Source organism: Oncorhynchus mykiss, chromosome 15, assembly GCF_057628025.1.
Source record: "Oncorhynchus mykiss isolate SJ-2025 chromosome 15, ASM5762802v1, whole genome shotgun sequence".
Taxonomy (NCBI): Eukaryota; Metazoa; Chordata; class Actinopteri; order Salmoniformes; family Salmonidae; genus Oncorhynchus; species Oncorhynchus mykiss.
In genome coordinates, this window is record NC_143036.1 from 20,115,479 (window position 1) to 20,141,136 (window position 25,658).

General features: G+C 43.7%; 1 protein-coding gene across 6 annotated transcripts in view; it reads left to right on the forward strand.

The window, feature by feature from the left end:
• The window catches only part of LOC110489742 (lethal(3)malignant brain tumor-like protein 4), a 143,811-nt gene extending 123,952 nt beyond the window's left edge, over window positions 1-19,859 (forward strand). For 4 of the 6 annotated variants that reach the window (XM_021562594.3, XM_021562596.3, XM_021562595.3 and 1 more), the window contains 3 exons: window positions 2,204-2,373; window positions 14,737-14,799; window positions 18,048-19,859. In XM_021562594.3, coding sequence (XP_021418269.2) covers window positions 2,204-2,373; window positions 14,737-14,799; window positions 18,048-18,203 — 389 coding nt within the window. In that variant the 3' untranslated portion in view covers window positions 18,204-19,859. The remainder of the gene's footprint in view (window positions 1-2,203; window positions 2,374-14,736; window positions 14,800-18,047) is intronic. The other 2 variants (XR_002468616.3, XR_016486587.1) reach the window with 1 other exon arrangement.
• Window positions 19,860-25,658: the final 5,799 nt, after the last annotated feature.

Here is a 25,658-nt window from a genome sequence, read left to right on the forward strand (position 1 = left end):
ACCACATGTCCTGTAGCTGACCCTGTTCCTGCTGTCTGTGTACATACACACACACACACACACACACACACACACACACACCACCCCCTCAAAGCTTGCTTTGCTGCCTGCCAAGACAGAGGGTGCATCTGGGGTATAGTAGGGCATCAGTCATTACATAACCATTTGGTATCTCCACTAGTCCATCAGCCTACTAAGAGCTCAGGAACACTTGATTCTTCTTATCTACTGCTGCGGTTAAGGGAGAAAGATGCATCTACATTGTGCTGTCAAGAGGGACTAGGTAGTGGATCCTTCCATTAGAAAATGAAGGATTAGAAAAGAAAAGAAAAGAAAGACAATAATGAAAGGAAGGAAAGGAACCTCGTGAAGCTGAAAGCAAAACGGTTTGTTTGTTGATGCACAGTAAAATCAAAATAAGGAAGAAGAAATGGAACAAAAGTCGAGGTCGGTCACCTGTCATTTTTTGTTGAATTCTGTGGACAAAGCCTGTACCATTGCTTATCAACCTTCAGCCCTACCCCCTGCAGCCCTACCCCCTGCAGGCCTTCCCCCTGCAGCCCTACCCCCTGCAGTGATCACACTCCCACTCTACTATGCAGGTCATTGTAACTTTTGCTTAGCAGACTATGTCTCACCCATCTACACACAATAACACCATAATGATAATGTTGTTTTTACATTTTTGCTCATTTTAAATGAAATATAGAAATATCTAATTTACATAAGTATTCACACCCACATGTTATAATCACCTTTAGCAGTGATTACAGTTTATTTCTGGGTATGTCTCTAAGAGCTTTGCATACCTGGATTGTACAATATTTGCACATATTTTTTTTTTAATTCTTCAAGCTTTGCCAAGTTGTTGGTTGGTCATTGCTAGACAGCCATTTTCAAGTTTTACCCAAGATTTTAAAGCTGATCTATGTCAAAACCGTAACTAGGCCACTCTAGGAACATTCAATATTGTCTTGGTAAGCAATTCCAGTTTATATTTGGCATTGTGTTTTAGGCTATTTTCCTGCTGAAAGGTGAATTTGTCTCCCAGTGTCTGTTGGAAAGTAGACTGAAGCAGGTTTTTCTCTAGGATTTTGCCTGTGCTTAGCTCTATTCTGTTTTTTTTTCTTCTAAAAACTCCCTCGTACTTGCTGATGGCAAGCATACCCATAACAGGGTGCAGCCACCACCATGCTTGAAAATATGATGAGTGGTACTCAGTGATGTGTTGTTGGATTTGCTCCAAACATAACGCTTTGTATTCAGGACATAACATTTATTTCTATGCTACATTTTTGCAGTATTACTTTAGTGCCTTGTGGCAAACAGGATGAATGATTTGGAATATTTGTATTCTGTACAGGCTTCCTTCTTTTCACTCTGTCATTTAGGTTAGTATTGTGGAGTAACTACAATGTTGTTGATCCATCCTCAGTTTTCTCCTTTCACAGCCGTTAAACTCTATAACTGTTTTAAAGTCACCATTGGCCTCAAAGTGAAATCCCTGAGTGGTGTTCTTCCTCTTTGGTAACTGAGTTAGTAAGGACGCCTGTATGTTTGTAGTGACTGGGTTTATTGATACACCATCCAAAGTGTAATTAGTAACTTCACCATGCTCAAAGGGATATTCAATGTTTTTACCCATCGACCATCGTTGTTGAGGCATTGGGAAAATGTGCTGGTCTTTGTGGTTGAATCTGTGTTTGAAATTCACTGCTCAAACGAGGGACCTTACAGATAATTGTATGTATGGTATACAGAGAGGAGGTAGTCATTCTAAAATCATGTTCAACACTATTATTGCCCATGCAACTTATTATGTGACTTGTTAAGCAAATCTTTACTCTTGAAGTTATTTAGGCTGACAATAACAAAGGGGTGGAATACTTATTTACTCAAGACATTTCAGATTTACGTTATTAATTTGTAAACATTTCTAAAAACATAATTTCACTGGCATTATGGGGTATTGTGTGTAGGCCAGTGACACAAAAGCTCAATTTAATCCATTTTAATTTCAGGCTGTAACGCAACAAAATGTGGGAAAAGTCAAGGGGTGTGAATACTTTCTGAAGGCACTCTCTCCTCACTCTCTCACTAGCTCACTTTCTCTTTCTTTCCCCACCCTCTTTTTCCCTTTCTCACTCATTAACAAATTCACATTGGCAACCCACTAATGACATGTACACCCTTCCCCCTCCAGAGCACAGCGTGGACAGCCTGCAGCAGGCCCTCCACCAGTCGGTGTTCCTGTCGGCAATGTCGGCCCACCCTGGCCGGGACCTGCCCCTATGCTGGGAGCAGCACTGCAAGCTGCTGCCTGGAGTGGCCGGAGTACAGGCCAGCCGTGTGGCCCACTGGACCGCGGACGAGGTGAGAGCACACACACATCCACGTGTACTTGCGTACATACACACATGATTATGTGAATTGATGGTTCAAATTATGTAGAGACAAGCAGTGGCACATTTAAGTGATAATGCCCTCGAAGCCGGTGTTTGGAGGATATATTGGCACGGGTGTTGTTAGGCCAAAGACGTGGCAATATATCCTCCAAACACCAGCTTCGAGGGCATTATTACTATATTATTGACATTTTCATAAATAAAACTTTTATTTTGATTAATTTATTCATACTATTTCATCCTTCCACAAGATATAGTCCTGACACAATTCTAGGGTTTCTACCCAAACTGGCTGTCGTTGTATCATTTCGCTAGCCAACTACGAAAATAACTTACAGTCACGTCAAAAAGTGCAGGCAGAGTAACAGCAAAGTAGCTGCATTTGCATTTGTTGAAGCTGTTTCCTAGTGACATTTATTTGGGTACATCCATAACTTTGAGCTAATGAGGCGCAATTTCACCTGGCAAAGAAAATGGTCTCACTTGTCAGTACACTGTTGTTCAAAGGAGCTAGCCAACAACACAGCTAACACATTCACTTCAAACTGAAGCTGGAAAGACTGCAAACTAACTGCACTTTGTTTCATTTGACCTTTTTTCAATTGACATTTCTTTGTATATATCCATAAAATGATGCCAGCTGACTCATGATTTTGACTGGCTGAGAAACGCTGCCTGCCTATTTGTCTCGTCCTGACTCCCGACACGTTCATTACAATGGGACAGCTGGAGATCGAATTTGAATATTGAAACAATGTTGAAAATGTCAGAGAGACAAACAGCAAGGTTTATACAAATCTACACTGTTGAAAACTAAATGTTAGTCTAAAAGAAACGTGAGATAATGTCTATATGCTTTTTATAGTGGAGATCAAGTTTGGGCTTGATGAGACTGGCTGGGCTGATGAGACAGTGGATTGCGCAGTCAGATGGAACAGAGTAAATAGGCATTTTAACATCATAGATTTAGCCGGTGGTAACTTGTGGAATAGACACCAGCTGGAATGTGGTTTTAACCAATCAGCATTCAGGATTAGACCCACCCGTTGTATAAACTCATACAGTTCACACGCATAGACACACACACACACACACTCACACACACACAGACCCGTTGACATATGCTTGAGGATGTCTCACCTTAGTTTATTTCATCATCTGGTATAGATCCCTGTATTGTTGAGATTGCTCTACATGTGGCTTTGCAATGTGCTGGGATTCTATTGCCTCTGACTTCACTTATAGAAAACCTTAACCCAGTTGTCTGTCAGTTGGGTTTATAGTGAACCAGAGTCTCCTCACATACAGTACTGTCTTGTCTGTTTCCACTTTGTCATTTCTCTTCTACTGCTGATGTCAGTTTTCACGCTCCAGAGAGAGCTTGACACCATAGCAACCAGGTGTGACAATAAACTTTGACCCTTGCAGCCAGAGAGCCTAGTTGTAAATAGACGTGTGTGTGTGTGTGTGTGTGTGTGTGTGTGTGTGTGTGTGTGTGTGTGTGTGTGTGTGTGTGTGTGTGTGTGTGTGTGTGTGTGTGTGTGTGTGTGTGTGTGGACAGAATAAATAAGCAATCTTGGGGTCACTGTGTCTAATCATACCAGATATGATCAACTGTTTATTTACAGTTGAGGAATTATGAACATAAGGAGAAATGCAATGACGCTAATGTGTAGGTCTATGAATCATAATGTTTTTAACCATTTTATTTATGCGGTTCAATGCATTGTGCTTCATAATTTATCGTATGTCTACTCCATTGATAGTCTGTCAGTCCTCTCGTATTGTTTCAAACCTCCTCTGTCAAGCCAAATTGATATCAGTCCAAATCAATTGAAATGTCAGCTGTCACTCGAGAGAGAAAAAAAACAACCTTGGAAGTTTCCCTCTCTGGTTAGAATACGAGACACAAATTAAATGTCAGGATCCCTCAGCGGGCACCGCTCCACTCTAAGAATGAATTTACATGCACAACGTCCCGGTCTAAATGGCATGTGCGATGTGGCCAATGCCAAGGTCTGCCGTGCCCCATGCCATGATCCTCCTGTGGTTGCTAAGCACTCTCTCCATCTACGGGTGACTTTGATTGATGAGACGAGGACGGCTACCGGACCCAAAGTGATTTTTCAGCTTTCGCTACATACACACCACACCTTCTCCATTCCACACCGCTATTGAGCATCTCCAATAGGCTTGGACAGCATAAAGTATACAGTGGAGCAAAAAAGTATTTAGTCAGCCACCAATTGTGCAAGTTCTCCCACTTAAAAAGACGAGAGAGGCCTGTAATTTTCATCATAGGAACACTTCAACTATGACAGACAAAATGAGAAGAAAAAAAATCCAGAAAATCACATTGTAGGATTTTTAATGAATTTATTTGCAAATGATGGTGGAAAATAAGTATTTGGTCAATAACAAAAGTTAATCTCAATACTTTGTTATATACCCTTTGTTGGCAATGACAGAGGTCAAACGTTTTCTGTAAGTCTTCACAAGGTTTACACACACTGTTGCTGGTATTTTGGCCCATTCCTCCATGCAGATCTCCTCTAGAACAGTGATGTTTTGGGGCTGTTGCTGGGAAACACTCCCTCCAAAGATTTTCTATGGGGTTGAGATCTGGAGACTGGCTAGGCCACTCCAGGACCTTCGTAAAGGGGGTAAAATATAAATATTAAAGTTTATCTTGCATTGACCGGAGAAAATAGCCTGGCTACAAGAGAGAAGTACAGAGAAAAGTAGCAACACATCAGTCAGAGCACTGTCTGCTGATAGAATACCCTTTTGTGAATTCTTATCCGAGTTTAGAAGTACAACTGAAGCACAAAATTAGTCTGATGCAGAGCAACAATTACAATAAGAAGTATTTTAGATCTGCGTTTACATTTATATTTTTTCCTGCGTGAAAATGCAGAATTCTGCATTAACACAACCCCTAAGTTTAACTTGCTATCTAAGTAAGTGGCTGAATAAATAAGGTGACGGGGCATCATATTGTGTTAGCTTTTTGCCAAGTTTGAGAAGTCAAAGCCCTTTTAGATGAGTTATTTGTACAGCTGCCACTGATATCTTGATTTCCTGCGTTTTTTCTCCTCTCTGTTCTGGGCCGATCTGCTGCTCGCCTATCTTCTCTGAGCAGAGCAGGCAGGCCCATTGCCCTAGCGACTCCAGACTCCACACAGAGACGGTGTGTAGACATGCTGTTAGAGATCCAGTACTGCTCTTCCTTCAGACAAGCATGCGTCAAAACTTTTGGTCATTTGTACAATGTCTCTCGTTCACATTCGCTTGGAAATGTCTAAACTCACCAGAAATTATTTTCGGTAGCTCCTACCTATATATGTATAACTTTAGGAGCTGGATTCCCTGACTTGGCAATTGTTAGCATATTTAGCTAGCAGCCTCCATGGAAATTATCAATTACTTGTGCTAATTTTGTTAGCATTCTAGTAATAGACGTTCAAAGGACTTTTTTGCGGTTTTGGGGCTCCCTTGTGTACTAAGCCGGTAATACGGTAAATCCCAGGGTGAGAGAAGGATGGTATGATGATATGAAAGTCTGGATACCGCCCAATCCTAATCTCCAATGGTAACGACAAATAGGTCACCCACCATTTGTAACGGGTTGGAGTTATTTCCAAACACCACGGCAGTGTTGAGAAAAGGGGGGGCAACAAGGTACCCCTAGGGAAAGAAAGAGAGCGAGAGAAGGGATGGGGAATGTTAAGATGTTATGAGTTAAGACTGAATAGTAGTGCTGAGCGATTAGTGCTTTTTGAGGTCGGTTTGATCATAAAAAAATGTATCACAGTTTTCAAATACGGTTTCGATTATATTTTTAGACATTAACTGTACTATGCATTTGGTGTGTATATAACATTTGTTTTATTTGATTGTTATTATTTCATTCCAAGTCATCATCTCTGTTGTCTGACCAATTCACTATTTTAGTAGTTCTTCAAAGTAAATAAGGCATACTTTTATGACAGCTGAATACTAACTATCAATCACTTAGATCATGTATTTTCAGGTAGAGATACCTCTAAAAGAATCTGCTTAGCATGTGCTGTCTTCTTTCTTGATCGTGCGCTCTTCTGTCCGTCTCTCAATGGCCGGCGCTCAATGGATTATGGTCATTGTAGTTAGTAGCGCAGACAACGTGGCAATTATGTTGGCCTGTTGGAACTACAGTATTGGCCTGTTGGAACTACAACTCCCTACTACATCGCACAGTTCAGGCTTGATCCGATTTATCTCTAGATAAACTGAATCGAGCTCACAGAAAAAAATTATAATAATGGAAGTCAAATAATGGAACCACCGGCGAAATTTCAGTAACCGTCATTTCAGTTCATCACTCAGGCGCACTGAACAGAGACACAGGCAACTGTGGCTTTAGTTAGCCTATTCGTTCACCATGTTAAGAAACGGGTTAACCGTGCTTTATTACAGTAACCAAGCACCGTAGTACACGTATCAATGTGCAAACTGTACACTTGTATCAATGTGCACCATTACAGGGAAGATAGTTAGGAGAGCAATAGGAGAGAGAGGAAGATTGAGGGATCGGGCCCCCTCGGAGCACAGACTGATGAGAGATGGTCCAATAGAGGTAACCAAGACTCACAAAAGCAATGCACAGTGTTGTGGCACGTTCAGATAGAACTATATGATGTACTGTAAAACAAACCCCTCTGACGTGTAGAAAAGGGCATCTTGTCAGTTCTATCTGCAACAGTGTTGTGCCTACCAAATGTGGCCCAGGCTTGTCTTGTGACTGCAACCTGCAGAGAGGGGGCAGCACAGAATGTCATTGAGTTGTACCAGAAGATGTTTTATCTTGGCGGTTGTGGGGATTTGGCAGAGTGGAAGGAGCGAGATTGCAGTAGAGAGAAAAGGGGAGGGAGAGAGCAGAACTGTAAAGGGATCGACTAGAGGGAGAGGAGCAGTGCTTATATAGGTTTTTATAACACCCACTAACCCCCCCTAAGACTACAGATGTATCCATACTTCACCACCCACGTCCCTTAAATCAAGTCCTTAGCCGAGGTTCTATAAAGTGAGCCTATAGCTTAATAGCCTTGAGCAGTGCTGAATGGGCACATTTCACTATCTCCATCAGCCATCACTTCTCCAACCTAACCACTAGCTAATTGGGTGGGGTTAGCATTGCACTATCATCCAAAGCTTGAGCATACATTTTTAGTTTGTCTATGTGATCCCTGTGGGAATTTAACTCCTGGCCTTGGCGTTGCTAACATCACACTGGTTTGCTAGCAATGCCATTTCCTTTCAACATTAAGCTTGACGTACTCTAATTAAGATACAAGAACCCTAGGAGCTATTTCCTTGGGAGTTAGTTTATCTGCAAGGCTTAGTCTTTAGTTCATTGGGTTCATAATCCTGCCAGCCCTTGATCCCCGTCATACAGATGTACATTTCCTGTTGCTGTAAGATTTTATATGTATTATGTGGATTATAATTAATGGACATTTTTGTAGGGTTTGATGAATGTTTTGTTAGGGCCAATCAAAACTGAAATGTCAAAGTGGAAATTACAAACGTTAGAAGCCTTTTTAAACCTCAAATACACCCTTTTCTTTTCCTGCCGCACAGGAAAATTCTCAGCAATAAAATAGTGATCAAATTATTTTTATTTTATTTAACCTTTATTTAACTAGGCAAGTCACTTAAGAACAAATTCTTATTTACAATGACGACCTAGGAACAGTGGGTTAACCGCCTTTTTCAGGGCAGAACGACCGATTTTTACATGGTCAGTTCTGGGATTCGATCTAGCAACCTTACTGGTCCAAGGCTCTAACCACTAGGCTACCTGCCATCCCAATTAAGATCCTACATATGGATCATTGCTCTCATTCCACTAAAGTTACACCTGTCCTTCTACTCCCACCCTCCCTCGCTCTCTCTCTCTGTCTCTCAAAGCAAGAGTCAAAGTTCTTTAAAAGTGGTGCTTTCAAATGGAAAAGTCAATGTTTCTGCCCCTTTGCCTGGATTCCTAGCCCATCATATTTTCCTAAGAGCAGAAAAGAGAGGGTGTCCGCAGGGGAGAAGAATGTATTTTGCCACCGTCCGTGCGAGTATTGGTAGTCACAAAACAGCCATGGGAACAGCCTCGCAAAAACACTGCTCCTTGACCGCTGCTCTATCACCCAGCCTCACCTGGGACTCTGTCTGTAACAGGCTTTTTCCTGGTCCACTACCCACTCCTGTCACGCTTTAACACACACTGGCTGGAGACGTTTACCACCCAAAGATGGCAAATGAAATGCTTAGCTGGCTCCCCGATTTGCATTTGTTGGGCTGGAGCACACACTTGGAATTGTACAGTGTGTTAGTGTGAAACTTGGATCAAGTTGTGTGTTGACCAGGATTTACAGTGCCTTCAGAAAGTATTCAGACCCCTTGACTTTTATCACATTTTGTTACGTTACAGCCTTATTCTAAAATGGATTAAATAAAATATTTCCCACAGCAATCTACACACAATAATGACAAAGCAAAAGCAGGTTTTTAGAATTTTTTGCTAATTTATCATAAACATTTTTTTTAAAGATACCTTTCATAAGTATTCCGACACTTTGCTATGGGACTCGAAATTATTATTATTTATTTTTTTATCTTTATTTAACTAGGCAAGTCAGTTAAGAACAAATTCTTATTTTCAATGACGGCCTAGGAACAGTAAGTTAACTGCCTGTTCAGGGGCAGAACAACAGATTTGTACCTTGTCAGCTCGGAGGTTTGAACTTGCAACCTCCCGGTTACTAGTCCAACCCTAGGCTATCCTGCCGCCCCAAAATTGAGCTCAGCTGTTTCCATTGCGATGTTTCTACAACTTGATTGGAGTCCACATGTGGTAAATTCAATTGATTGGACATGATTTAGAAAGGCACACACCTGTCTATATAAACTTCCACAGGTGAAAGTGCATGCCAGAGCGAAAACCAAGCCATGAGGTCAAAGGAATTGGCCATAGAGCTCATAAACAAGATTGTGTCGAGGCACAGATCTGGGTAAGGGTACCAAAAAATGTCTGCAGCATTGAAGGTCCCCAAGAACACAGTGGCCTCCATCATTCTTAAATGAAAAAAGTTTGGAACCACCAAGACTCTTCCTAGGGCTGTCCACCTTGCCAAACGGAGCAATCAGGGGAGAAGGGCATTGGTCACTCTGACAGAGCTCCAGAGCTTCTCTGTGTAGATGGGAGAACCTTCCAGAATGACAACCATCCCTGCAGCACTCCACCAATCAGGCCTATATGGTAGAGTGGCCAGACGGAAGCCACTCCTCAGTAAAAGGCACATGACAGCCCGCTTGGAGTTTGCCAAAAGGCACCTAAAGACTCTCAGACCATGAGAAACAAGATTCTCTGGTCTGATGAAACCAAGATTGAAGTCTTTGGCCTGAATGCCAAGCGTCACATCTGTAGGAAACCTGCCACCATCCCTAAGGTGAAGTGTGGTGGTGGTAGCATCATGCTGTGGGGATGTTTTTCAGCAGTAGGGACTGTGAGACTAGTCAGGATCGAGGCAAAGATGAATGGAGCAAAGTACAGAAAGATCCTTGATGAAAACTTGCTCCAGAGCGCTCAGGACCTCAGACTGGGGTTAAGTTTCACCTTCCAACAGGACAACAACCCTAAGCACACAGCCAAGACAATGCAGGTGTGGCTTTGGGAAAATTCTCTGAATGTCCTTGTATGGCCGAGCCAGAGTCAGGACTTGTACTCAATCAAACATCTTTGAAGAGACCTGAAAATAGCTGTGCAGTAATGCTCCCCATCCAACCTGACAGAACTTGAGAGGATCTGCAGAGGAATGGAAGAAACTCACCAAATACAGGTGTGCCAAGTTTGTAGCGTCATACCCAAGAAGGCTCGAGGTTGTAATCGCTGCAAAAGGTGCTTCAACAAAGTACTGAGTAAAGGGTCTGAATACTTACGCTTTTTTGCAAACATTTCAAAAACCTGTTTTTGCTTTGTCATTATTGGGTATTGTGTGTAGATTTTTGAGGGGGAAAAAACGAAATGTGGAAAAAGTCAAGGGGTGCACTGTATATGATTGTTTGGGATTTTTTTTCAAAAGCTACAAATTGATGTTGTTGGTAGTAAGTGGGTGATTTGTGTATGCAAAGTATTCTCATTGTTAATAACATCCTCATAGGAACTGGAGAACTGTTTCCGCTCATGAATAATTCCAACACAAATTAAGATTTCTGATTGAATTCCAACCCACTCTAGAAATATGTAATGGAATGTTTTGAACTTCCATAAATGGCACTTAGCTAATAGAGAATTGTACTAATCCTGTCCTGGAGACTACAGTGTGTTTCAGTTCAGATGCCTCTCCTCACTATAATGTGCTGTATACAGACTGATATTTATGCTCTCTAATGTTGAGGCCAGGTATTTGACATGACACTCAGGTAGCAGGCAGTCCTCTGTAGCTATTGTTAGCAGAATAATTCCTCCTGAATAGACCTACCACTGCAGACCTGGGTTCAAATAGTCATTCGGATTCTGAAAGCAATAGAATTAAAGGTGCAAACACCACCCATCTGGCACTCTAGGCAGACTCAATCAAACACTCAAAATATTTCAAGGAAGCCAAATATTACTTGAGCCCAGGTCTGCCTCAGTACAGACTACTGGCCAGTTGCTTCAAGGCGGCAGCTTTGGGCGCTGCATTATCATGATTCTGCATTGCAGATATACAGTGCTTTCAGAAATTACTCACACCACTTTTTCTACATTTTCTTGTTACAGCCTGAATTTAAAACTAATACAATTTAGATGTGTTTTTTTTGTAAATTTTTACAAATTAATTAAAAGCTGAAATGTCTTGAGTCAATAAGTATTCAACCCCTTTGTTATGCCAAGCCTAAATAAGTTCAGGAGTAAAAATGTGCTTAACAAGTCACATAAGTTTAATGGACTCACTCTGTGCAATAATAGTGTTAAACATCATTTTTGAATTACTACCTCATCTCTGTACCCCACACATACAATTTATCTGTAAGGTCCCTCAGTTGAGTTGTACATTTCAAGCATAAATGCAACCACAAAGACCAGGGAGGTTTTCCAATGCTTCACAAAGAAGGGCCTGTTGGTAGATGGGTAACAAATAAAAAGAAGCAGACATTGAATATCCCTTTAAGCATAGTGAAGGTATTAATTACACTTTGAATGGTATATCAATACACCCAGTCCATCACTTGGTCAGTCTATGTCATGGAAAGAGCAGGTGTTCCAAATGTTTTGTACACTTAGTGTATACTGGGAGTACCAGTACAAGATCAATATGCAGGTGTACGAGGTGCTCTATATATACAAAAGGATGTGGCCACCCCTTAAAATTAGTGGATTCTGCAATTTAAGCCACACACGTTGCTGACAGGTGTATAAAATCGAGCAAACAGTCATGCAATCTCCATAGACAAACATTTGCAGTAGAATGGCCTTACTAAAGAGCTCAGTGACTTTCAACGTGGCAGTGTCATAGGATGCCACCTTTCAAGTCAGTTTGTCAAACTTCTGCCCTGCTAGAGCTGCCCCAGTCAACTCTAAGTGCTGTTATTGTGAAGTGGGAAACGTCTAGGAGCAACAACGGCTCAGCCGTGAAGTGGTAGGCCACACAAGCTCACAGAACGGGAGTGCTGAAACGCGTAAAAACGTGTCTTACCTCGGTTGCAACACTCACTACCGAGTTCCAAACTGCCTCTGGAAGCAGCGTCAGCACAATAACTGTTCGTTTGGAGCTTCATGGACTGGTTATCCATGGTCGAGCAGCCGCATCACCATGCACAATGTCAAGGGTCGGCTGGAGTGGTGTAAAGCTCGCCGCCATTGGACTCTGAAGTGGACTCTGAAGTGACAAATCTGGGTTTGGCGGATGTCAGGAGAATGGTACCTGCCTGAATGCATAGTGCCAACTGTAAAGTATTGGTGGAGGAGGAATACTGGTCTAGGGCTGTTTTTCATGGTTTGGGCTAGGTCCCTTAATTCGAGTTAAGGGAAATTTTAACACTACAGCATACAATGACATTCTAGACAATTATGTGCTTCCAACTTTGTGGCAACAGTTTGGGGAAGGCCCTTTCCTGTTTCATCATGACAATGCCCCTGTGCAGAAAGTGAGGTCCATACAGAAATGGTTTGTCAAAATCAGTGTGGAAGAACTTGACTGGCCTGCACAGAGCCCTGACTTCAACCCTATCGAACACCTTTGCGATGAATTGGAACACTGACTGCGAGCCAGGCCTAATCGCCCAACGTCAGTGCCCGACATCACTAATGCGCTTGTGGCTGAATGGAAGCAAGTCCCCACAGCAATGTTCCAACATCTAGTGGAAAGCCTTCCTAGAAGAGTGGAGGTTGTTATAGCAGCAAAGGGGGGGACAACTCCATATTATTGCCTGTGATTTTAGAATGAGATATTCAATGAGCAGGTTTCCACATACTTTTGGTCATGTAGTGTATTTGAGGTAGTTATGTAAATGAAGGCAGGGTAGAATGACTAGGCATTCAGGCTACATAATAATGAGAAGTACAATAAATAACAGAGTAGCAGCAGCATATGATGAGTGTAAATGTGTGTGTGTGTTTGTGTTGTCCTTATGCATTTGCATGTGCATATGCAGTGTATGTGGATGTGTGTGAGATGTCATGTCAGATCGGCGATAACGACAAGGAAGGAAGGCAGGAAGGATCCATTTTAAGAGTACTCAAACAGGTCCTGTGCTTAACACAGGGTGAAAAGGGACATTTGTGTTTATTTTGTACTGGCCAGTGATGCACAGAGAGGTAATAGATTTTGGGAGATGTTAGCTGGGTGAGATGAGGACCTAAGGGTCTTGGACTGGAACAAACAGCTGTTTCATAATGTACTATATTGAATAGCTGTTTATCACACCCTCATGTAACACGGATGCAGCCGGGGTTCTCTTCACGTGTGGCTTTTGTTTTAGCTGTTGGGGCCATGCTCAATACAATACATATTTTTTTTACCCATTTGCACAAAATTGATACATTTGCAGTCAGCACTGGGATTTGAACCGACAACCCTCCAGTTACTGGCCTCGTTTCTCTAACATCGAGGCTACAGCCAACTGTACTGAGATGGTTCAATATGACTCTGAATAAACTGGTTGTTCTGTTGGTGTCCGGTAATTTAGCTTTATGACTAATTTCCATGTTTTCATTACGGTAAGAATGTCCTGACAGAGGAGGAAGAGTTACCTTGTTGTTTTTTGGGGTACTTAATTGAAGTCATTTTCACTAGCAAGTCCTGTGGCACTTTACGCCTCGCCATCTCTTTCATTCCATTTTTTAAAAGCCTCATTTGACAATGTTTTGGCAGGATACAGGCTTTCTAAAGGCTATTGTCTTACGTCAGTGGCTTCCAGCAGATTGTCTTCTGTTGTAAAGCAGTCGATATCCATCATACAGGAGCTTCTTACGCTCTCTGACCCCCCTTTATTCCCTTGGCTGTCATCCCAGTAACAGCTGCAGTCAGGCCCACTAGAACCCCAGCTACCCTGGGCTATTATTGGAAGTTTCCAAACCCCTCTTCAGAAAGTTTGAGTTTTCTCACTCTTTCCAACTCCTGTAGCTTAAAGGAGGCACTGGATATGTGCAGCTTTGGATTGAACGCTATCCCTTCACTTTTTTTTTTCTTTTTGTATTGATGGAATGGCAATATCGCTAGCTTCTTTAGAGCATCAGGAAATGTCAATGCCCACAGGCAAACACGTTCTCAATATCAACATGATTTGCTCTTCTGAGTGGTAATAATTAGGCTATAGCTTCACACATCACTCACTGATCCCCTTATGTCTGTTGATTTTCCATCAACAGTTACAACCCCTCATCATAATGCCTATATACCATTGTCATAACAACGACATAACGGATGTCATAACCAGTCATGACTTGTGGTGTTGGCCTTATGACTGGGAAGGTTCAAGCAAAGTGTTACCCTGGTAACTCCACCAGATGCTCTCCATTGAGATGGTCTCCCAAACTGTAACGTCCGTTGTTAAATGAAGACCAAGGTGCAGCGTGGTCATTTTAAATGTTCCACCAACAACAATAAACAACTCAACGAATGTAAAGCTAGGAGTGCAACACATGCAACACACAAAGACAAGATCCCACAACAGAAGGTGGGGAAAAGGGCAGCTGCCTCTGATTGGGAACCATACTCGGCCAACAAAGATATATAAACATAGATTTCCCACCCTAATCAGACCCTGGCGTGACACAAACACTAACCAGTGTGTCTGTCTTCTACATGTCTTTGTCCAGGTGGCTGACTTTATCCACTCTCTTCACGGCTGTGATGAACAAGCCAAGCAGTTCAAAGAGGAGGTAAGAGATGACACACCCTCTATCCACCCTCTGGTCCCCCTCCTCTAGTCCCCCTTTAGTTGCCCTCTAGACCCCTCTGGCCCCTCTCTAATCTCCCTCTAGTCCCCTTCTAATCCCCTCAGGTCCCCTTCTAATCCCCTTCTGGTCCCCCTCTAGTCTTCCCTGGCCCCCTCTAATCCCCTCTGGTACCCCTCTGGCCTCCCTCTAATCCCCCTCTAATCCCCCTCTAGTCCCCCTCCTCTAGTCCCCTCTGGCCCTCCTCCTCTAGTCCCCTCTGGCCCCCCTCTAGTCCCCCTCTGGCCCCCCTCTAGTCTCCTCTGGCCCCTCTCTGGCCTGCCTCTAGTCCCCTTTAATCCCCTCTGGCCCCCCTCTAATCCCCTCTGGTCTGTATCTGGCCCCCCTTTAGTCCCCTCTGTCCCCCCTTTAGTCCCCTCTGTCCCCCCGTTAGTCCCCTCTGTCCCCCCTTTAGTCCCCTCTGTCCCCCCTCTAGTCCCCTCTGTCCCCCCTTTAGTCCCCTCTGGCCTGCCTCTAGTCCCCTATAGTCCCCTCTGGCCCCCCCTCTAGTCCCCTCTGGCCCCCCTCTAGTCCCCTCTGGCCCCCCTCTAGTCCCCTCTGTCCCCCCTTTAGTCCCCTCTGTCCCCCCTTTAGTCTCCTCTGGCCCCCCTCTAGTCCCCTTTAATCCCATCTGGCTCCCCTGTAATCCCCTCTGGTCTCTATCTGGCCCCCCTCTAGTCCCCTCTGGTCTCTATCTGGCCCCCCTCTAGTCCCCTATGGCCCCCCTCTAGTCCCCTCTGGAACCCTTCTAGTCCCCTCTGGCCCCCCTCTAGTCCCCTCTGGCCCCCCTCTAGTCCCTTCTAGCCCCCCTCTAGTCCCCTCTGGCCCCCCTCTAATCCCCTCTGGTCCCCCTCCTTTAGTCCCCTCTCGCTCTCCTCCTCTAGTCCCCTCTGGCCCCCCTCTAGTCCCTCTCTGGCCCCCCTCTAGTCTCCTCTGGCCCCTCTCTGGCCTGCCTCTAGTCCCCTTTAGTCCCCTCTTTCCCCCTTCTAGTCCCCTCTGTCCCCCCTTTAGTCCCCTCTGTCCCCCCTTTAGTCCCCTCTGTCCCCCCTCTAGTCCCCCTCTAGTCCCCTCTGTCCCCCCTTTAGTCCCCTCTGGCCCCCCTTTAGTCCCCTCTGTCCCCCCTTTAGTCTCCTCTGGCCCCCCTCTAGTCCCCTTTAATCCCCTCTGGCTCCCCTGTAATCCCCTCTGGTCTCTATCTGGCCCCCCTCTAGTCCCCTCTGGTCTCTATCTGGCCCCCCTCCAGTCCCCTCTGGAACCCCTCTAGTCCCCTCTGGCCCCCCTCTAGTCCCCTCTGGTCCCCCTCTAGTCCCCTCTAGTCCCCTGTGGCCCCCCACTAGTCCCCTCTGGCCCCCCTCTAATCCCCTCTGGTATCTCTCTGGTCCCCCTCTAGTCCCCTCTGGCCCCCCTCTAGTCCCCCTCTGGCCCCCCTCTAGTCTCCTCTGGCCCCTCTCTGGCCTGCCTCTAGTCCCCTTTAATCCCCTCTGGCCCCCCTCTAATCCCCTCTGGTCTGTATCTGGCCCCCCTTTAGTCCCCTCTGTCCCCCCTTTAGTCCCCTCTGTCCCCCCGTTAGTCCCCTCTGTCCCCCCTTTAGTCCCCTCTGTCCCCCCTCTAGTCCCCTCTGTCCCCCCTTTAGTCCCCTCTGGCCTGCCTCTAGTCCCCTATAGTCCCCTCTGGCCCCCCCTCTAGTCCCCTCTGGCCCCCCTCTAGTCCCCTCTGGCCCCCCTCTAGTCCCCTCTGTCCCCCCTTTAGTCCCCTCTGTCCCCCCTTTAGTCTCCTCTGGCCCCCCTCTAGTCCCCTTTAATCCCATCTGGCTCCCCTGTAATCCCCTCTGGTCTCTATCTGGCCCCCCTCTAGTCCCCTCTGGTCTCTATCTGGCCCCCCTCTAGTCCCCTATGGCCCCCCTCTAGTCCCCTCTGGAACCCTTCTAGTCCCCTCTGGCCCCCCTCTAGTCCCCTCTGGCCCCCCTCTAGTCCCTTCTAGCCCCCCTCTAGTCCCCTCTGGCCCCCCTCTAATCCCCTCTGGTCCCCCTCCTTTAGTCCCCTCTCGCTCTCCTCCTCTAGTCCCCTCTGGCCCCCCTCTAGTCCCTCTCTGGCCCCCCTCTAGTCTCCTCTGGCCCCTCTCTGGCCTGCCTCTAGTCCCCTTTAGTCCCCTCTTTCCCCCTTCTAGTCCCCTCTGTCCCCCTTCTAGTCCCCTCTGTCCCCCCTTTAGTCCCCTCTGTCCCCCCTCTAGTCCCCTCTGTCCCCCCTCTAGTCCCCCTCTAGTCCCCTCTGTCCCCCCTTTAGTCCCCTCTGGCCCCCCTTTAGTCTCCTCTGGCCCCCCTCTAGTCCCCTTTAATCCCCTCTGGCTCCCCTGTAATCCCCTCTGGTCTCTATCTGGCCCCCCTCTAGTCCCCTCTGGTCTCTATCTGGCCCCCCTCCAGTCCCCTCTGGAACCCCTCTAGTCCCCTCTGGCCCCCCTCTAGTCCCCTCTGGTCCCCCTCTAGTCCCCTCTAGTCCCCTGTGGCCCCCCACTAGTCCCCTCTGGCCCCCCTCTAATCCCCTCTGGTATCTCTCTGGTCCCCCTCTAGTCCCATCTGGCCCCCCTCTAGTCCCCTCTAGTCCTTCTCTAGTCCCCCCCGTCCGAAGTAATCTAAATAGTTTTAATGCTGGCCCTCCTCCATACGGCGAAACAGGTGTGGAGTAGCCTTTGCCCGTATAGTTGTTAGGCTGCCGTCTGCAACAAAACACTCAGAGAAATGGATTCTCTTCCTTCGTCTCCACTATGTTTGGGCCACTATGTTTGGTTTGTTTGAGTTGATAATTATACCGAGGTAAGGAGACATGACTGGAATCCAAAGCAATTCATTAAATGCTAGTAGCAGTAGCGATTAGCATTCCGAGCACAGCCATCTTTCCCTCAGCTAATCTGACTCTAGTATTTGCCATTGCTCTCTTGGTTATTGAAATCACTTTTTCACCAATCGCAGTTAACACTCCACAGTTGTGCTTTTTACATACACAAAATGTGAGTTGCACGTTTAGTCGTTGAACAAGCATTCACCATGATCAAACGGCTCATACTCTCTGTATAGTGGCAGATAAGATCTGTAGCCCTTAGAGAGTGAGAGGGATTTTTTTTCTAAGTCTCACTGGGTTCAATTGACTGTATATCAGCTGTTGACCCATGCTGTAATCTGATTGGTTGTCGTCCAACAGCAAATTGACGGGAAAGCCTTCTTGCTGCTGACCCAGCGCGACATCGTCAAGATCATGAGCGTGAAACTCGGTCCTGCCCTCAAGATATACAACTCCATCCTGATGTTCAAGCACGCTGAGGACAACCAATCGGCAGCTGGCAACGCCAACACATGAAGCATCGGAAGCCACACCCACCAGGCCCACCCTATGTGTCTGTCAAACACATAGATTTACTGTATGGATTCATTCCAAAATCCCTGACCCCTGACTCCTGCTCCTTCACCTTGGCCTACAGGCACTTTAGTTAAAGGACTTGAACTTCAACTAATGCCGCTACATGATCTGTCCAGACCGATGGACTTTCAGGTTTGTGTGTGTGCATGTGCGTGCGTGTGTGTGTCTTCTTCCTTGGACACAGCCTCTAATTCTGCCTTTAATACTCAAATGTGGGTGTCATGAAGGTCAACTCAACAAAACCCGCATTTACAGCTACACAGCACAGTTTTCTATGTCTTTTACGCTGTAGCTTCTCCATGCTCTACTTTTCTCCTTCAGGATCAAAGAAGTGACAATCACCATCAACAGTACAAAGCCGTGTACTACATCATGACAAACTGGGCTTTTTCTGGGTCATCACGGTGCTATGTGTATTCCGATTACAGTCTACATCACAGTACGGGAGTTGACCTCTGGTACTACCAGCTTACGATCTCTGTCTATCGACTCAAACAGGGATACATATTCCAAACGTCTCTGCCATTTTGATTTGTTTTGATTCTATTTTGTATAAATGTTATGTCACTACCTATATCCACTCACCTATATTTATTGTGAAAAATATCTTGGTGTTTGCATAGTTGAAGGAAATTAATATATTATATATGAGGAAATTGTTTTAAATTTAATTTGATAATATATTGCACATTAGAAGAACGAAAAATAACTTTACTTACGTTTTGGAAAATGTAAAACCATGGGATAGCTTTGAGCTGAAGATTAGTCTAAATAAGTGTCATTTATGTTATTATAATGTTAAGGTAGTTAAGATATCTTACGTAGTCTTACTTTCTGTGGTACTGCAGCTGGAGACAATAGCCATGTACGTTTATCATGATTTACCTTTTGATCCATACTCGTTGAAAAGGACCAATATTGTATTTTCTGTTCTCCTTCATTTTCATTTTTTCTCTCCTTTTTACCATTGGGGTAAGTTTTCTCACAGTCCTGATAGGTTGAAGTTGTTTTCTTATTATCAAAGAACAGCATACTTGATCTTCTGCACAATTAAGAGTTTAATCGTATATTTTGCTATAACTTGGAACAACTGTGCTATATCATTTGTTCTCTAGTCTTAATATGAATGTTGCTACTAAATTTCAACAGAACTCCATTGAAACTTCAGGAATATGAAGAAACCGTTTACTGTACTTTCTGCTTTTTTCCTATAGGGACTTTCTCTCTATCCCAAATGTCAAGCATCCGGAAACCTATATTTTATTCTGATGCTGCTTGTCTTTCTCAATGCTGTAACGCGCAAGACTGCTGTTTAGTGCATGGACAATAGTGCTACATCTTGGTACAACCTCCAATATGGAGTTAGATATCTGCCCTTAACATATTCTACACGTATTTAGGTGACTCACAATCTATTTTGGCGGATATCTACCTCCATATATCGACCACTTATCTATGAAAATGACAACTAATTGAACCATAAAGATGTGTTGTACATATTTGTAAACCCTGTTTCTTACATTGAATTTACACTTTGTACACACTTAATGGATTCAGATCACATGACTTCACAATCCAAATAAACAGTGCAAAGTCCCTGCCGTCTCCACACTCCGTTTTAGTTCTCCTCAAGACAGTTTTGCATTATTTATTGTTTGACTACTACAGTGCGAAGGCTGCACGCCCATTTCCAACTTCCAATGTCCCCCTTGACATTATGTACAAAAATGGAAATTAATGGACTGTGGCTGGGATTTATTCAACTGCAGATAGTGGTCTTCCGGATTGCACTTTCTATTTGATTTGCACAGCAGTGTGTTTCGGATGGTTAATTTAGATACTGGCAGTCCTGTGGTGTGACACATTCAGTTCTGACTGCAAACCAGTCATCCACTGCTGCAAAACCAGACTGACAATTTCAGGGACACACTGCTTTGAAAATCAAACACACTTTGCAGTCCCATTTCTCTCTGTGACCACCCTGAAAGGGACAGAAGGTCAACACGACATTGACCCTGCATACTCTACTCTACTCATAACCAGGATCCCCGAAATACATCTCAGTCCTGTACTCTACATGGAAGCAGCAGAACTGATGATGCGAGACCAAGATACTTCATACATTATTCAAACAAAATTTTAAGAAAACAATGTGCTTGTTCAGTATCCCATAACTATGCCTCCAGGACATATGAATACCTATTATGAATATATTGAATTGAATACAATAGATTGGATATTTTTATACTTACATGAAAACACACTGACTGAAAAAAAATAGAAAGCACATGAACATGGCTGGTATAGAGTGTTTTGATGTAACCCCAAGGGCATTTGACCCCAGGAGAGTATGGTGGCACATCCCACATCATATGCAGGCTTTATCCTCTGTAGCCCTAAAATTAAACTTGGGACCTTGAAGCCAGTTCCACTGCATTTTCTTTCATTCTTCCCCTTTAATCAGGGACTGATTTTGACCTGGGACACCAGGTGGGTGCAATTCATTATCAGGTAGAACAGAACCAGCAGCCTCCGCACCTCAGAAGGTAAGAGTTGAATACCCGATACTCTATAGTAGCAGTCTTATTTACTGTTCTTTCTCTTGGTGTAGTGTGTGCAGTAAGCCTATGTATCAAAGCTATATTCATGTTATCCTCTTATAGAAATTGTAGGTGGTCTCCTGGAGCCCTTGGACCCAAGCTCGTTTATATAAAAATAGATATACAACAACAACAACAACAACAACAAAATATATACACAGTGCCTTGTAAAAGTATTCAGACCCCTTGGAAAGGTTCACATTTTGTGTTACAAAGTAGGATTAAAATAGATTGAGTTGTCTTTTTTCCATCGACAATCTACACATAATATTCTGTAATGTCAAAGTGGAAGAAAAATTCAAAAAATGAAATAACTCAAATATAGTTGTTGCATAAGTATTCAACTCCCTCAGTCAATACATGTTAGAAACACCTTTCCCATTGATTACAGCTGTGAGTCTTCTTGGGTAAGTCTACTGTTTAAGAGATTTCACAACTGTATTATGCAATATTTGCTCATTATTCTTTAACAAATTATTTAAGCTCTATCAAGCTGTTGGGGATCTGGGCTAAACAACAACTCATGTCTTGCCATAGATTTTCATGCAGATTTAATTCAAAACTGTAACTTGGCCACTCAGGAACGTTCTTCTTGGTTAGCATCTCCAGTGTGGATTTGGCCTTGTCTTGTAGATTATTGTCCTGCTGAAAGGTGAATTACTCTTACAGTCTCTGGTGTAAAGCAGACTGAAACAAGTTTTCCTCTAGGATTTTGCCTGTGCTTAGCACCATCCTGTTTCTTTTTATCCTGAAAAAAAAAACCGTATTTGCCAATGTCAAGCATACCCATACCATGATGCAGCCACCACCATGCTTGACAATAAGGAAGCAGTTACTCAGTGTTGTTGTGTTGGATTTGCCCCGAACATAGGCTTTGCATTTAGGTCACAAAGTGTATTCCTTTGCTGTGTTTTTTCTTCTTATTCAGTATTACATTAGTGCCTTTTTGGAATATTTTCTATTCTGTATACATGTATTTTTCTTTTCACTCTCTGTCATTTAGGTCATTATTGTGGCGTCACGACAATGTTGATCCATCCTCCGTTTTCTCCCATCACAGCCATTGAACTCTGTAGCTGTATTAAAATCATGGTAACATCCCTGAGCCGTTTCATTCCTGTCTTGCAGCTCAGTTCAGAAAGATGACTATCTTTAATGTGTCTGGTTTAATTCATAATCCACAGCATAGTTATTAACATGACCAAAGAGATATTCAATGTCTGATTTGTTGTTGTTACCCATCTACCGATCACTGCCCTTCTGTATGAGGCTTTCAAAAAGCTCCCTGGTCTTTGTAGTTGAATCTGTGCTTGAAATTCAACATTTGACTGAGGACCTTACAGATGTATGCATGGAGGACATAGGAAGGGTTGGTCATAAAGAAATTATGTCAACCCCTATTATTTCAGTGAGTCCATGTAATTTATGTGATTTGTTAATTACCCCTGAACTATTCAGGCTTGCCTAAACAAAGAGGTCGAATATTCATGCCAGGACAATATTTTAGTTATTGAATGTTTTATATATCAAAAAATTATAATTCCTCCACTTTGACATTACAGAGTATTTTGTGTAGATTGTTGACAAAAATAACAAATCCATTTTAATCCCACTTTGTGACAATAAAATGTGAAGAAATCCAAGGGGTCTGAATACTTTTGCAAGGCACTATATACAGTATATATATACTATATACAGAGTATATAAAATATTAGGAACCACCTGCTCTTTCCATGACATAAACTGACCAGATGTGAAAGCTATGATCCCTTATTGATGTCACATGTTAAATCCACTTTAAATCAGTGTAGATGATTGGTTAAAGAATGATTTTTAAGCCTAGAGAAAATTGAGATGTGGATTGTGTATGCGTGCCATTCAGAGGGTGAATGGGCAAGACAAAATATTTAAGAGCCTTTGAAGGGGTTTGGTAGTAGGTGCCAGGCGCACCAGTTTGAGATCAACGTCAAACTACAACGCAGCTGGGTTTTTCACGCTCAACATTTTCCCGTGAGTGTCAAGAATGATCCATCACCCAAAGGACATCCAGCCAACTTGCCGCAACTGTGAGAAGCATTGCAGTCAACATGAGCCAGCATCCCTGTGAAACGATTTCGACACCTTGTCGAGTCTATGTCCAGACGAATTGAGGCTGTTCTGAGGGCAAAAGGGGGTGCATCTCAAAATTAGGAAGGTGTAAGGTGTTCCTAATGTTTTGTACAGTCAGTGTGTATATGTATGTATGTATATATATGTATGTGTGTATATATACAGTTGAAGTCGGAAGTTTACATACACTTAGGTTGGAGTCATTTAAACTTGTTTTTCAACCACTCCACAAATGTCTTGTTAACAAAGTATAGTTTTGGTAAGTCGGTTAGGACATCTACTTTGTGCATGACTCAAGTAATTTTTCCAACAATTGTTTACAGAAAGATTATTTCACTTATAATTCACTGTATCACAATTCCAGTGGGTCAGAAGTTTACATACACTAAGTTGACTGTGCCTTTAAACAGCTTAGAAAATTCCAGAAAATGATGTCATGGCTTTAGAAGCGTCTGTTAGCCTAATTGACATCATTTGAGTCAATTGGAGGTGTACCTGTGGATGTATTTCAAGGCCTACCTTCAAACTCAGTGCTTCTTTGCTTGACATCATGAGAAAATCAAAAGGAATTAGCCAAGACCTCAGAAAAAAAATTGTAGACCTACACAAGTCTGGTTCATCCTTGAGAGCAATTTCCAAATGCCTGAAGGTACCACGTTCATCTGTACAAACAATAGTACGCAAGTATAAACACCATGGGACCACGAAGCCGTCATACCGCTTAGGAAGGAAACATGTTCTGTCTCCTAGAGATTAATGTACTTTGCTGCGAAAAGGGCAAATCAATCCCAGAACAACAGCAAAGGACCTTGTGAAGATGCTGGAGGAAACGGGTACAAAAGTATCTATATCCAAAGTAAAATGAGTCCTATTTCGACATAACCTGAAAGGCCACTCAGCAAGGAAGAAGCCACTGTTCCAAAACCACCATTAAAAAGCCAGACTACGTTTTCCAACTGCACATGGAGACAAAGATTGTACTTTTTGGAGAAATATCCTCTGGGTCTGATGAAAAGAAAATATAACTTTTGTAGGGACCTGTTTCCTCCAGCATCTTCACAAGGTCCTTTGCTGTTGTTCTGGGATTGATTTGCACTTTTTGTCTTCAGTGCGCCTCCACAGTCCAGTACGTCCTGCGCCTCCTCCCCGTACTCGCCCTGAGGTGCATGTCACCAGCCCGGTGCCACCTGTACCGGCCCCACGCATCAGCCCTACAGTGCGCCTCCACAGTCCAGAGCTTCTGGCGACAGTTCCCAGTCCAGAGCTTCCGGCGACAGTTCCCAGTCCAGAGCTTCCGGCGACAGTTCCCAGTCCAGAGCTTCCGGTGACAGTTCCCAGTCCAGAGCTTCCGGCGACAGTTCCCGGTCCGGAGCTTCCGGTGACAGTTCCCGGTCCGGAGCCTCCGGCTATGTTTCACAGTCCGGAACCTCCGGCTACGTTTCACAGTCCGGAACCTCCAACGACGTTTCACAGTCCGGAACCTCCAACGACGTTCCACGGTCCGGAACCTAGAACGACGATCCACGGTCCGGAACCGCCAACGACGATCCGGAACCTCCAATGACAGTCTGCGGTCTGGAACTTTGATGTCTTCACTGTTTTTCTACAATGTAGAGAATAGTAAAAATAAAGAAAAACCCTTGAGTGAGTAGTTGTGTCCAAACCTTTGACTGGTAATGTGTATATATAAAACAATGTTTTATTTTATTTTATTCAACCACACGTACACATAGATTTTGTATTGTAAATATGTGTAGATTTGTAATGTCATGTAATATTTTGAATTGTATATAACTGCCTTAATGTTGCTGGACCCCAGGAAGAGTAGCTGCTGCCTTTGCAGCAGCTAATGAGGATCCTTAATAAAGACAAATGCATACCACAGGTTTTATTGTGGAATAGGTTTTATCACAAGCACGTACAGGTAACTGCCAAAATAAAGGAAACCCCAACATGAAAGGGAAAGGGGGATACCTTGTCAGAAGCCTCTTAATAGGGTGTTGTTGGGCCACCACGAGCTGACAGAAAAGATTCAACGCACCTCGGCATAGATTCTACAATGTGCACCTAAACCATGCCAGGAAAATGCACCCAACCCATAATATACTTTGAATTCCCTCATTTATTCAAGTGTTTCCTTTATTTTGTTAGTTACCAGTGTGCCTACAGTCGGGAAGGCCGCATATAATCCATAGAAGGGTTTTGGAACCTCTTCCTGTTGAAATTGAAGTGTTAAACTCATTGGTACACTAGCAAAGGCTCCCAGTCCTGACTTGAATGGGAACTGTCATCTATGGATTGTAGAAAACTTAGCTCTGGGGCCTATGACTTCTTAATACGGCCCTGATTGTCTCTTAGTGTGTTTGGATGCAATTCTGTTCTGCACAGAACTGTATGTGGTGTCTCGAGAAACAATGCCTCTGTGTGACTTAATATCTTCCCACTGACTTTGTAATTTAGAAGATAGTCTTCAACTCCGTGCTATTCAAGTAATGCTAGCAGGAGGTAGTCTTAGGCTTAAACAAGTCTACCACAGTGTTCATTTGATTATAACGCTACTGAGAATGAAGATATAGAGTCCCTTTGGAAAGTTTTCAGACCACTAGACTTTTTCCACATTTTGTTACATTACAGCCTTAATCTAAAATTAAATAAATAAAAATACTCAGCAATCTACAGAAATACC